General features: G+C 38.6%; 1 protein-coding gene across 1 annotated transcript in view; it reads left to right on the forward strand.

Annotated features, from left to right (window-relative positions):
* The window catches only part of LOC146003412 (venom dipeptidyl peptidase 4), a 139,909-nt gene that overhangs the window by 106,036 nt on the left and 19,694 nt on the right, over positions 1 to 14,179 (forward strand). Inside the window, exons 9-12 of the mRNA XM_083141695.1 lie at positions 1,930 to 2,053; positions 3,023 to 3,243; positions 7,470 to 7,689; positions 10,138 to 10,325. Of these exons, the coding sequence (XP_082997821.1) occupies positions 1,930 to 2,053; positions 3,023 to 3,243; positions 7,470 to 7,689; positions 10,138 to 10,325 (753 nt within the window). The remainder of the gene's footprint in view (positions 1 to 1,929; positions 2,054 to 3,022; positions 3,244 to 7,469; positions 7,690 to 10,137; positions 10,326 to 14,179) is intronic.

Genomic DNA, 14,179 nt, shown 5'->3' on the forward strand with positions numbered 1-14,179 from the left:
TGCTTTAGAATTATTGTCGAAGCTTTGTATTATAATTTCACAATGGAAAGTTTATAAATTGAAACAGTATTTTGAGCGCCAGAACTATATCCTTGATATCCCAAAAATGACACTCTGTGGAATATGTTCCTTCTTTCTTTCACCTATTCAAATATTTTTTTTAAAAAAAACGGAGAGGGGAAACCGGGATAATACCGAACACAGAGATAATGGCAAACACCAGGTTTTCTGCTTTGCATCCTTGATAAGAGTGATCCAATTGGTGCTGCCACCTAGCGCCTATCTCGGACAATGCGTTTAAGGCGCAGAAAGGGGTAAAGGAAAACAGTTGAATCCTTCCATAGAGGTGTGCGGTGTGTGTGGACAATTTGGAAGATGTCAAGACGTAAAATGTTCAAATAAAAATGTAAGGACAAAACCCGGAAAGACTGTAATTCCTAGGATAGAAAATTAAAACATATTTGTGTGACTCTTGCCCAGAATATTGCAAATAGAACGCTTCACTAGTTTGTGGCCTGAGAAATTGAATGTGTAATGCTTCATATTTAATGTTATTATGTACTTTGGTAAAAATGTACTTAAAAACAGGGTCTATATTTCTAATTTTAGATTTCATTTTTCTTGGTAGTAACTATTTTTCATAAGGCATTACCCCGAAAAATAATGGCAATGCTGAACATGACAGCTACGTACTTTTCTTAGTTTCCTGTGTAACACAAATATTTCTGGAACGTTGTTACCGAGTTGATTTTGAAGGGAATGTATTAAAGTTTTCTTTAGAATCCATGCAATGTCTAAAATGTTTTCAATTGTGTTCCGGTTTCCTCCCATATACACTTTTCAAGTACTCGCCGATCCTTGCAGTCATTGATGGAATTTGATTGTAGTTACATGGATACAGAGCAACAATACCAAATTATTACTTCGACATTGTTGTGCGCCTGCAAGATGAACATTGTCATCAAATGCATCATCCTTTCAAATCCTGTAAGTCAGTCAAGGCTATGAGGATGAATGATTCTATGGCAGATGCTCAGGTAAGAAATCCTTACAAAAATCAGCTATCAAAATGCTATTGAAATGCTTACAAAATGTTATAACATTTTGATACGAGATATTAACGCACACTTAGCATTCGATTTAGTATTTGTGATTACTTAGATAGATGGTGTGTACTGGCAAGGTTGTTGTTTTGTAATCAAAGAGTCCAGGGTTCCATTGGCGGACCCTTGGGACAATGGTTTAGTGGATGGTGCTTTAAGTTAAGATATTGTTAATGTCTGTCTCAAGGAATAAAAACGGTTGGTGTAGACTTCTAAAGTATTTCATATTGTGTAAAAATTTCAACATGCGAAGAGAAGAAGCTCTAACTCACTCCTACGTTCTCTCTACATTTTATTCAATTCTAACATTGGTATGACAAGCCACAAATTATTTTATTGTTTACTTACTTGAAGACGAAGAATTATCACCTTATGTTCGATATTGCATGTCCTCATCACTATTGGCTATAAGGGAACTAGAAACACGACTAGAATTAGGCAAAAGAGTGTCAAAATTAAATAATTTCCTCCTAGGATTGAGCAACACGTCACTGCATGACTTCATCTTTCACAATAGCTTGTCATGTTCTAAAAAAGGAGAGGGAAAATCGTTTTGACAACAGCATGTTAGTCTGCATGGTGCTGCTATCTGTTAGCAATTTACCGAAGTAATACCTGAAATAGCAACACACCACTTAGACCGAAAACGATTTTCGCCAAGAGTGTGGCTTGTCATGTTATTGCACCAAGCCCGTTATTTGCATTGCAACATGATGATACTTGTACTTAACAATGTATTTTGAGCCTTCGATTTAAACTATTGAAATCAGACATTGACTTGCGTTTGAAAACTAAACTAAAACGTTGACTATTGTACTGCTTTCAGGGACCATATTCTAGCAGCGGTCACTTGGGCTCCAACCAATGAGCTGGCAGTGACCTGGATGAACAGAGTGCAAAACATATCTGTGATATCAATTTGCAACCCCGTAAACGGAAGCTGTACGAACGTAAGTAACACTTCCTCTTTTAAGAGATTATATTATTTTTCACCTAAAAACTATGCATGCATTCTTTTGTCCCTGTATATTTTAAGCTTACCGCTGTTTGGTTTATTCAAATTACTTCAAGTTCTACAATACAGGGTGTTTCACTCGCTCTCGCCCCTGACTCATTTTCGCTTATGAAAATAAAACTATTGGTCATAGTGTAATGAAATTTGCTATGGACATACCTTGGTGTATGAGAAGCATGGTGACGTCATTGTAGATGGCCCCACAGTCTCTAGTCCTTGCGTGGGGATGCGCGTGCGTTTGAGTGATTCTGCCGTTTAATACCAATCGTACGGACTTGTGCTTTCAGTCTGAGTTCTTGGCTCTGCTGTTGTGACGCGCCTGATAGTGGTTCGTGTTTGTTCGGGTTCGGTTGAAAGTTCGTGCTTAATATCAGTAGTTCGCGATTACAGTACAGTAACAAAGCAGTACAGTATGAATCAATACTTAGTGGAACAGCTTGTGTTTATCTTTCGTACACACTGGAAAACGGAGTCCATGAAGGACTATCATGGAACTGCAAGACAGCATTCGGCGGGAAATTGACGCTGTGACTATTAATGTGTTGGTGGCTGCTTTCTGTAACATTTAGAGACATGCACAGGCAAACATTTATGCTAATGGAGACCACTTCCAACACTCGCTGCAACGTCACCATCCTTCCATAGACCAAGGAATGTCCGTAGCAAATTTCATTACATTATGGCCAATAGTTTGAAACCTACACAATAAATGAATGCCTTCTTTCTCCTGAGATTTTGCAAAGAAGGAAAAAATTATTTTATTGTATTATCATAAATGCTGTCACAAATTTGGAAGGTGGCTCCTCATCTGGTGTTCAAAGTCAACTTTCCCTAGTTACATTTAGAATTCTTGAAATAAAGACGTGTTATTTCCAAACACTGATATATCATGTGATTCTTCCAGGTGATCCAACTGATCGAATCTAAAGGATGGGTGGACACAATGGAACCAGTTTTCTCAAAAGACGGATCGTATTTCGTGGTGATCATGCCTCAGCCGCAAGGCGACTATGGAAATTACAAACACGTTACCCTGATTGACCGAAGCGGCCAAAATGTTTCCCTATCGTCCGGTACGAAGGTGGTGACCTCTATACTGGGAATCGACCACAGCAGGAACAAAACGTAAGTGTTTACATTCTCGCAATGTGCTTGGAAGCACTTATTCTACTGTATTTGTCAGAATAGACAATTATTAGCTCTTATCATGGGCGTAACTTGGGACCTAATTTTGAGGGGGAGGGGGCAGAATTAAACTCGACCTAATTTTGAGGGGGCAGAATTAAACTGGGCCTAATTTTGAAGGGGTAGAATCAAACTTGGGGCCTAATTTTAAGGGTCAGAATTAAACTAGGTCTAATTTTGAGGGGGCAGAATTAAAATAGGCCTGATTTTGAGGGGGCAGAATTAAACTCGACCTAATTTTGAGGGGGCAGAATTAAACTGGGCCTAATTTTTAGGGCGTAGAATCAGACTTGGGGCCTAATTTTGAGGGGGCAGAATTAAACTAGGCATAATTTTGAGGTGCATAATTAAACTGAATCTAATTTTAAAGGAGCAGAATTAAACTAGGCCTAATTTTGAGGGGGCAGAATTAAACTGGGCCTAATTTTTTGGGGGTAGAATCAGACTTGGGGTCTAATTTTGAGGGGGCAGAATTAATATAGACTTAATTTCGAGGTGCATAATTAAACTGAATCTAATTTTGAGGGGGCAGAATCAAACTAGGCCTAATTTTGAGGGGGCAGAATTAAACTAGACTTAATTTTAAGGGGCAGAATTAAACTAGACCTAATGTTGAGGGGGCCGAATTAAACTGGACTTAATTTCGAAAGGACAGAGTTTAAACTCGACCTTATTTTGAGGGGGCAGAATTATACTGGACTTAATTTTAAGAGGCAGAATTAAACTAGACCTAATTTTGAGGGGGCCGAATTAAACTAAGCCTAATTTTGAGGGGGCAGAATCAAACTAGGCCTAATTTTGAGGGGGCAGAATTAAAGTAGGCCTAATTTTGAGGGGGCAGAATTAAAGTAGACCTATTTTTTGGGAGGCAGAATTAAATTGCGCCTAATTTTGAGGGGGCACAATCAAACCTGGGGCTTAACTTTGGGGGAAGAGAGTCAAAAAGTTTTCCATCCGATAAAAACAGCGTCCAGGATTATTTGCTAAATAACTGCGACGTTTGCGAAACCACAAAAATTACTCTTTAATACTTTGCTCCTCAGGTCACCTAACTTGTACATTTTAATAAACCCGATTTTTGGGGGGGGGGGCAAGTGCCCTTTTGTCCCCGCCAAGTTATGCCTATGGCTCTTATAGAGCATTTGGTATAAGGCCCGCTTTAAAGGAAAGCATTTTCCTTAACATTTGTGCCATGACAAAAATGCTACTGTGTAAAGTGAGAAATGTTATGGCACTTCAGATGCCATGGCATATTTCATGGCATTTCTCAATTATAGGATTGGTTCTATTTCCGTAGCATTTTTCGTAGCATAACCAATCAGAAGCGAGCTCTAGGTCACGAGTGCAGCTGTAGGTGATGGTGGCCGAGTGAGACGTAAACAATGTATCACTTCACATTTTTAAAAGTCGATAACTATTCAACGGAGAAGAATAACGTATCTTATTAAAATATATTAAATACAAATCAATAGCGCTACTTGGACCTTCCCGGCGGCATAGTGGCAACGTCGTCTCCTTGCAGAATATTTTAGTCGCTTCAGTTGTAAACATCATAGACGTTGTAACTCGATGTGCCATTCGTGCTGTATATATAATACATTGTAGTCGCAAAAGCTTACCTAAAGGTTACATGAAATGCGTCTGTGTAAAGTACTAGGTGCTGTAAGATTTTTGGAAGAATTTACATAGCATACATAATTCATGCATAACCAATGTTAGCAAAAATGTCAAAGTAAATGCTTCCGTCAAGGCAGGCCTATCTCCAATGGCTTCCCGCTAAAAGAGCAGACGACAGAATGGGGTTCAAATTTCGACGACAGCGCTGCAGGGTTTATGTTTCTTGGTTAACTGTCAAGCAGGCAAGAGAGATAAAATCAGATCTATTTCTCTCATAATAGTATTAATTTTATACGGCGGTAATATATGCATGATTCTCCAGTACGTTTCCCTCACCTTCTTGTCTACGGCTATCAAGCATATTAATTGAGTTGGTGTTTTAAGTCCACTTTATGCACAGTAAAGCTAATGGGACTAGACCTACAGTTTAAAGTGGGATCTGAACCACTATAGGGCTCTAACGGGTATCGAACCATCGACCCATAGATTACAAGGCAACGACAATACCTCTGCGCCATCGGGGAGACCCAAGCCTTATTTCCTGTATGCTAAAATTTCAGACAACGAAAAATAAGTACATTAAGATAGTTAAATGCTCATAGAAAATTTAGAATTCTTAGCTTACTTAAGAGTATTCGAAAATAAAATCCTTAGGAAAATATCTGAACCTAACAAAAATGAGTAGAAGAGTGAGTGAGAATGTTACATAATGTAGTACTGCACAATTTGTATTCCTGTCCAGATATTATTAGAATAATTAAATCTTGAAGACTTGGTGAGCAGGCCATGTGGCACGAATGGGAAGGGAGAGAAGAGTTTACAGAATTATTGTTGGGAAACCTGATGGTAAGAGACCTATAGTAATGCCGAGACGAAGATGGATGGATAATGTTGAGATGGACCTAAAGGAAATCGCTAAAGATGGAAAAGATTGGATTGAAATTGCCCAGTTAGGGACAGATGTAAGGCTTGTGTTGCTATAGTCATAAACCTTCGGGTTTAAGAAGGCTAGATAGTTAGCTAGCTAGTTAGTTAGCACTCACGGCATCTGAACAGTGCCGACCCGACAATATTTACCTGGTAATGCTGGGAAGTTAATACAATTAAATGAACATTCCTGGGTTGTAATGAATATATTGATTTTCAATGGTGCCCTTAGCATTAAGCTCCTTAGGTAAGATTTCTTTACATGAATGGTTCTAGTTAAGTGCATCTACAACCTAGTTCTATCACACAGAATTCTGTTCAGGTAAACGAAATCAGTGCCTGTGACTGTACTACATACCCCCAACACCTCCTAAATTTCCCCCAATAACCCCATGAAAGTTTTCACAAAGTCTTTTTTATGGCAATTTTGTTATTAAATTTACCTTACAGGCCTCAAAAACTACCCTACAACCCATTGATGAAAGATTTTGGATAATAACTGCAAATAGACATAACATAATTTTATTTGGATTTTATATATTTTACTTCGCTTTTATGCCGCTTTGGCTAATCGCGAGGATAAGAATGAATGGTGATACGATGAGATGGAGGAAGGGGCAATCACAAATAAAATGGACAACCACAAAAGTCCTGCACTGGATGTTCCTTGCCACAGGTCCTGGCACCAGACCCTCGTTAGTCTGCAGTCCATAGTGTAAGATTGACATTTGAGTGTCTTCGGAAAGGTCACACTTTACACTCCCATTACTTTCAGTAAATTAATTGCAATACAGGGTGTCTCATAAGTAATAGCACAAACTGAACAGGTACACGATATTTGAAGCAAAAAAAAAGTCTCAGTAAACAATGATCTGCAAACGAGTCGTTTTCAAGATAATCGAGAATGTGTGATTACAAGGCGCCACTGACTTCATTGTTTGTAAACGTCGTTCTAGTTGGTAAAATGCTAATAATGTGTGCAAATGTGTGGTTAGAAGCCGTCACTGATTGCATTTTGTAAACACCGAGTGCTTTACTCCTTGCGCGGTCCGAGGTCTGCTCTTTGTTTACAAAAGAGAACATTTCGAGAGGTGGCGTTGCATCAAACAGAATATTAGCACACATTATTAGCATTTTACCAACTAGGACGACGTTTACAAACAACGAAGTCAGTGGCGGCTTGTAATCGCACATTCTCGATTATCTCGAAAACGACTCGTTTACAGACCCATGTTTAGTGAGACATTTTTGATTCTATTATCGTGTAACTTTCACCTGTGTCAGTTTCCGATATTACTTTTGAGACACCCTAACATTAAGACACGCTATCTGCCTTTTCACACTCACTATGTTGAACAAAATGTTCAATCCAGTTGACCCTAGATCCCTAGACAGGGGTAGTGAGCGCTACCTCTGGGTGCATTGAATGTACGCCACTGGGTGTCCCCTTTCAGTAACTGGATGGCAACGACGCTTATGTTCAGAAGTGGAAGATTCCTCGTCTTCTACACCTCTAGAAGGAAACGCAGGCCTGTCCTTTATTCCTTATATTACATAACTTCTCATTAAATCTTATTGTTAAATATACAAGAGTGGGTATATATTAGATACTCTTTCGTCAGGTATTTCCTCGCTACCGCCGAGGCGAGGCCATCCAGAAGGGAACTTTATGAGGTGGATAATTTCGACTCCTCTGAAGCGCTGTGTGTGACGTGCAATTTCCAAAACGAAGCCGGTGGGGACTGCTTATACAACTCCGCCATCTTTAGTAAGAACTTCTCCCATTATATGTTGGCATGCAGTGGACCTGACGTGCCCGAATACAGCATATACAGATCAAGCGTGAGTATTTATTTATTATCGTTGACATCACCGTGTTGATTGGATACTATCCATTATGGAGACACTACGTGTCGAGAGCTGAAAAAAATATATATTGTCTGGTAAGAAGGAGGCACATTCCACGGTGGTTCAGATCCAACTTAAAACTGTAAGTTAGGCCACGATGAGTCTATCTAAGCCAGTGGTTCCCAAAGTATGCACCGCTGTGCCCTGGGGCGTCGTGGTTGGCTTACAAGGGCGCCGCGAATATTCCAATATTTTCACTGAAATGACACTTACTTGTTGTTCTACACTTCGTTTTTAGTACTTTCTACATACGAAATGTTAATGAATTTGAAATTTGTGTTTATTTTCTAACTTAAAGCAAGCAAACCACACTAACTGAGCTTTGCAAGTACAGTGCGCTCTCTTTAATTCGAAATTGGATAATTCGAATAAAAGCACATTCCCCTTGAAACTCATATCTAAAACAATGTTAAAAATGACTACTTAATTCGAATTTTTAAGGTTAAATTTGGATAATTCGAAGTTAGGTTTCCAATAATTTAACATAAATCTTTCCAAGAAAGACCAAAGTGGTTGTTACATAAGAAATTCTAACAGATGACTCGTCCCCCCTTTCTTCTTGAAAAGGGCCTCCCGGATGGCGCAGTGGTAGCGTCGTCGCCTTGTAATGAAGGGGTCCCGGGTTCGATACCCGGTGTAGGCACGTAGTGGTTCGGATCCCACTTTAAACTGTAGGTCCAGTCCCAATTAGCCTTACTGTGCACAAAGTGGACTTAAAACACCAGCTCAATCAATCAAATCTTCTTGAAAAGGTTGTTTTTATGGTTAACAGATGTGCCGACGGCAGATAAGAAAGGGCAGCTGGAATCCCCAGAGCTTTTGTTTGTAGGAATGCGACGTTCACCCTCTCAGAAACAAGTTTAGAGCGGAGCGGATAGTCAGACAGAAGGGGTCATTTGTCTGTGTGTTTTAGTGGAGTCACAATGTCGAAACATGGTGCGTACAGTGGCTTAACATTAGATAAGAAAGTTCAAGTTCTTGGAGAGGTAGAAAGAGGAAGCAAAAAGATTGAAAGACAATCACGTGATGCGAATATTCCTGGATGGAGATATGGATAAAACAAAGGAGTTGTAAGGTAAGGTGTACTGTTTGCGTATTAATGCAGTTTTATGTTTAATACAGTTTGTTATTTCATTGGTGTGTTTTTTATTATATTCTGGTTAATTCGAATTTTCGATAATTCGATTTTTTTTCGTAGCCCCTTGGAGTTCGAATTAAGAAGAGTCCACTGTATTAGATAGGCGTACATTCTGACTTGGCCGTCGTGAAATGAAAATGTTTGGAAACCTCTGTTCTAAGCAATAAACAATAGCCCTTGGCGCAACGGCCCTTGAGGGCCCGGGCATACCTACCGACTCTCACTCTTACCTGATCGTACTCACTAACTCACTCATCTAAGGTGGGAGATCATGCAACCAGTTACGGGTAACGTGTGGTGAGCACGACGAACCCCCAGTCGCTTTTGTAAGTTTCCATGACCTGCTTACGCTGCTCATTCGTAGCTCCCCAAATTCTTCACGTTGGTTGGTGGCCACCGGCCCCGTACGCAGGCCGAAATCTCAGGAGAAAAGTTGTTGCACTTCCCCCAGGAGACTGGAACTTTCGCGCGTCCAGTAGCCGAAGCCCAAAGCGTGACACCTTGCGGCACGATGTGGGACTGGAGGCAATAACACTGACTTTAAATAATTTCATTTTTGTCAAAATGATATACAAGTCTATTTCCAACGAATTGTACCCAAGTATGCATTGTACTTTGAAATTATTATTTATTATTAGGCTATAGTTATAATTATTAATTTAGAAATTATGCTTTCAACTGCCCTTAAATGGCATTTTTCGGAACTTGACACGTCCTATCCCGTTGAACAAATAGTTACTTTTGTTATTTTGTATTCTCTGTAACTTACACATGATTGCTGCGTGTGTTCTTTTGCTTATTTGTTTACTATTTTCGCCAATTACTGATGATGTCAGAGAATAGTAACGCACCTTTCTGACAACCGGGTTTTCTCCCAGATTGTACGCTGGGAGGGCGTGGAAAGCGAGGGGCTGTCAGTTCCACCGCTGCAAACTGCGTTGGCTGGAGAAAACCGCATGTTCCTTTGTGCTTTCTGTGCCGCGCTTAGCAGAGGCAGCGTTGCTACATCAAGGGAAGTTTCCCTTTGTGTACGGAAATCTAGGTCCAATTTTAGGTAAAAGGGAGATTACATGAAAAATATAGAAATTGCTGGAAATTTTGAAGTTGTTGTATTTCTTTTACGTATAATTATAAATGGGTGTATTATAAATATGTACACTAAATACGAATTGTTGAGTTAAACCATGTCAAATTTTCAGAATACGCCACTAATATAATCTAAAATGTGCTTTCTGATATTCTAGAACCACACCCGTATGTCTGTTTGGGAAGACAATCAAGATCTGAGGAACAAGCTAGCATCGAAGCTGATGCCTGAGGAGATGGACATTGATGAAATTGTACCCGGCGGCTTCAAGGCCAAAGTTAGGCTTCTCCTTCCTCCAACGTTCAAGAAGAATCGTCTGGTGTCCTATCCACTCATAGTATATGTGTGAGTATTTTTTTATATTACAATATTCATTGCAAAATGATCTTCAAAAATTCCCTTCAGATGGCAGCAAATTTTGAATTTAGATGTTGTATTGTTAGGCGCTGTCATTTCGACAGAACGTCAAACATTTCATCCGATTTACTTAACATTCTTATTACCCATAGCTTACGAAGACAATTCTCTCCGAAAGAAGCACAATCTTGTCTTTTCACTAATAATTCTAGAAACTTCGGGATAATATGTACTCGTAAAATATTATTTAATGCATACGATATGCATTTGCATCTATTACTAAAAAAAATTGAGTGACAAAAAAATCCTGACAGAAATTAATTCTGATAAATTATTAACTGTACTTTATGTAGACATTTGTTAGACAATATATTTTAATGAAGAAATGCTATTATGAGGTCCAGACAGGAGAACATTTCTTAGAAAAAAAATCATAACAATGGGATCTTATGAGCCCTCATTATCTATTGTTGACAACAATTGTAAATAAACAGAAATTTAAAGTGTTTTACAATACCAAGAGCAAATAGTTGACGAGTGCAAAATTGAAACAAAAAAGCATTATGATTCAAATGACAGAGAACTTTGTAATTAACGCAATTGGAGGGAATAAAAAAAATGTCGGGAACTTTTGTTTGTTTAACGTCGCTTTGGACTTGTTATCAAGTTCTCCCTTTAAATGTGGAAATAATGTGTAAAAATAAATAAAAATATGAGGGAAAACATAATGTGTGTTCAAATATGGGAAAAAAACAACTTTTTCGAGTATACATGCCATGATGTTCAAAGATGAAACAAAATAGAGCTGATTTCAGCTTCATACATAAATATTTATTTACATATAAATCCGTTCCCTGCTTATTACGTTATGCAACTAACTAACTAACTAACTAACTCTCTAGCCTTCTTAAACCCGAAGGTTCATGGCTGCAGCAACACAGGCCTTCCATCTGTTCCTATCTTGAGCAAGTTCTATATACTCTTTTCCATCCCTACCGATTTCATTTAGGTCCATCTCAACGTTGTCCCTCCATCTTCGTCTTGGCCTTCCTACAGGTCTCTTACCATCTAGTTTCCCAACAAGGATCCTGTAAACTCCTCTTTCCTCTCCCATTCGTGCCACATGTCCTGCCCACCTAAGTCTTCTTGATTTAATTATTCTAATAATATCTGGACATGAGTACAAATTATGTAGTTCTAAATTATGTAACCTTCTCCACTCACCTGTCTCCTCATCCCTTTTAGGTCCAAAGATTTTCCTAAGGATTTTATTTTCAAATACTCTCAATTTATGTTCCTCTTTCAATGTAAGGGACCAAGTTTCACACCCATATAATACTACAGGCAAAATTACGTTATGCAACAGTAACTTCAATTAATTCTTGTCAACAATAATTCCGACAAATAGCCACGGACCCGGTGAAGTCACTTAGTGGTTCGGATCCCACTTTAAACTGTAGGCTTAGCCATTCTGTGCATCAATGGGACTTTAAAAATAAACTCAAACAAACAAAATGTTGGCTACCCACGCTTCTGCAATCAGAAATAAGATTTTGGTGCTAATCTCGGGGAAACCCGAAGTGGCGCCCCGAGCAGTCTCCCAGGGCGTTCGGCCAATAACCCCCCCTCCCCCCCTCCCTGGCTTGTGGCCCACAGAAATCCACATTGACTCGTTAGAAGATTATTCTATTTTGCTGAAAGTTGGCTATTTAGTTGTCAGTTGGGTGCTAAAACGCATGAAAGATGCACGATCCAATTTAATTAATTCAATGATATTCTCTGTCTGAAAGAGATAAAATGGACCCTAGACTTGCCTAAACTACCAGTAATATTTCTAATACATGGACAGGTTAAAGTTACAGTGGTGTAAGACACTTTTCTTTTTTTTCACAGCACTTTGCTGATCAACACAACAGCTGTTTCCTTTATCACGAGACCTTAAACTGTCGTATGTTGCCAGTTGAATGAATCCCTGACTTACTTCACGTTCTCTGTTAACAGATTGACTTATATAGATCTGGTTTCTGTGTCTAAGTCTTTAATTTTAAAAAAAAAGTGGCTTACACCACTGTAATCTTAACCCGTCCACATGATTGATCGATTTGAAGTTTTAAGTGCACTTTATGCAGAGTAAGGCGAATCGGGAATGGACCTACAGTTGAATGTGGGATCCGAACCACTATCTGCCTCCACAGCGTATCGAACCCGGGACCCCTTCACTACAAGGCGACGACGCTACCACTCTTTTTTTTTTATTATTATTCCATTTTAGTCAACAATTACAGTAAATCTTTACAATTCTTACAGATATGTTATTCAAGTATTACATTTAGAAAGTTGGCATAGTGTAATTTCTTATAACCTAACGACATTTGTTGATATTCTTGTCTTATAGTTAATCCAAAGTCCAAGTAATTATAATTTTTCCCCACAGGAAATACAAACATTAAGTATTGTGCTATAAGCCACTGAACTGATTGTTGCTTTGTGCTTGGAAACAAGTGGAACTCTGGTAAAATAATGTCTTTTACTGATACCTGGTTTGGTGAAATACGACAAATTCTACTTAGCATTGTTCTTAATTTTGACCAAGCTGTGGCTGCTTTCTTACATTCTGTTATCTTATGGGTAATCGAATCTGGTGCTTGGCAATCATAGCAATTTGGAGAATTACTAAAACCATATTTGTGACATCTATCTGCCGTTACAATAACTTGTTGAATCACTTTGTACCATATAGATGATGCCTTGTTCGTTAGGTGTTTCGCCGTTACATTGTTCCATATTTGTTTCCAATTACATTGTGGATTTTCTCTTGCAATTCTAACGGTTATTATATTTGCGTTAAGTTGCTCTCTGTAAATCTGTTTAACAGAAGGACAATCATAAGTTTGTTTCACAGTTTTGTAAAATGTATGTATAACGTACTCAGTATAAAACGCTAATTCTCTGGGTATAACTTTTATATCCATTGGTGCTGTTAATGGTACATCTTTTAACATTGTAATTATTATTCGTTGCGTGGTGGATTCAGTTGGAGAAAATATCGCTGAAAGACCGGTTTGGATAAATAAAGCTTTTGATTGTATCGCCACACTCTTTAGATTCATACCTCCCCTCTTTTCCGGGAGGTATAGCTCGCTCATAGCCACACGGAACACTGAGTCATGCCAGAGAAATTTACCAACCTGTTGCTTTACCCTGGCTGTTTGCTTCGCGGACAAGGTCAATGTCTTGGATAGGTACCAAAGCTTCGATAGAGCGTAAATATTTACGTATCTCACTCTCGATTTCAAACAAAGAAACCTGAGTTGATTTGCACGTAAAGTGTATATCACTTTTTCGGTTACTAACCGACTATTATGCTCAATGGTGTCACTAAGATTTGCATAAAATTGTATACCTAGAATTTTTACTTTCTGTACTACACGTACACTAGTGTTATTACTAAACAAATTGTTGACTCCCAAAGGTAACAAAAACGTTTTGTTTACATTTAGCTTTGCGCCCGAGACGTTTTCGAAATATTTCAAGTAGTGTTGGGCTTTCTCCAAATCCCTTTCGCTATTTAAAAATAATGTAATGTCGTCCATAAAACTACTAAATCGTTTTTGACATGACAGAAATGCCTTCATTTATCTCTTGTATTCTTTTAAGTAAGGGAACCAGTGTTAATACATATAATGCACTACTAAGTGGACTTCCTTGTAAAACCCCTCTTTTCATTTGGAAAGTTTTCGTGAAACACCCATTAATTTTTAATTTTAACTGAATGTCTCCGTACAAAATTTGTATCCATTTTATAAAGGTGTCTCCAAAACCAAAAGCCTTTAAAACACTGT

The sequence above is a fragment of the Lepisma saccharinum genome, chromosome 20 (genome assembly GCF_977018435.1).
Source record: "Lepisma saccharinum chromosome 20, izLepSacc3.1, whole genome shotgun sequence".
In the NCBI taxonomy this organism is placed as follows: domain Eukaryota; kingdom Metazoa; phylum Arthropoda; class Insecta; order Zygentoma; family Lepismatidae; genus Lepisma; species Lepisma saccharinum.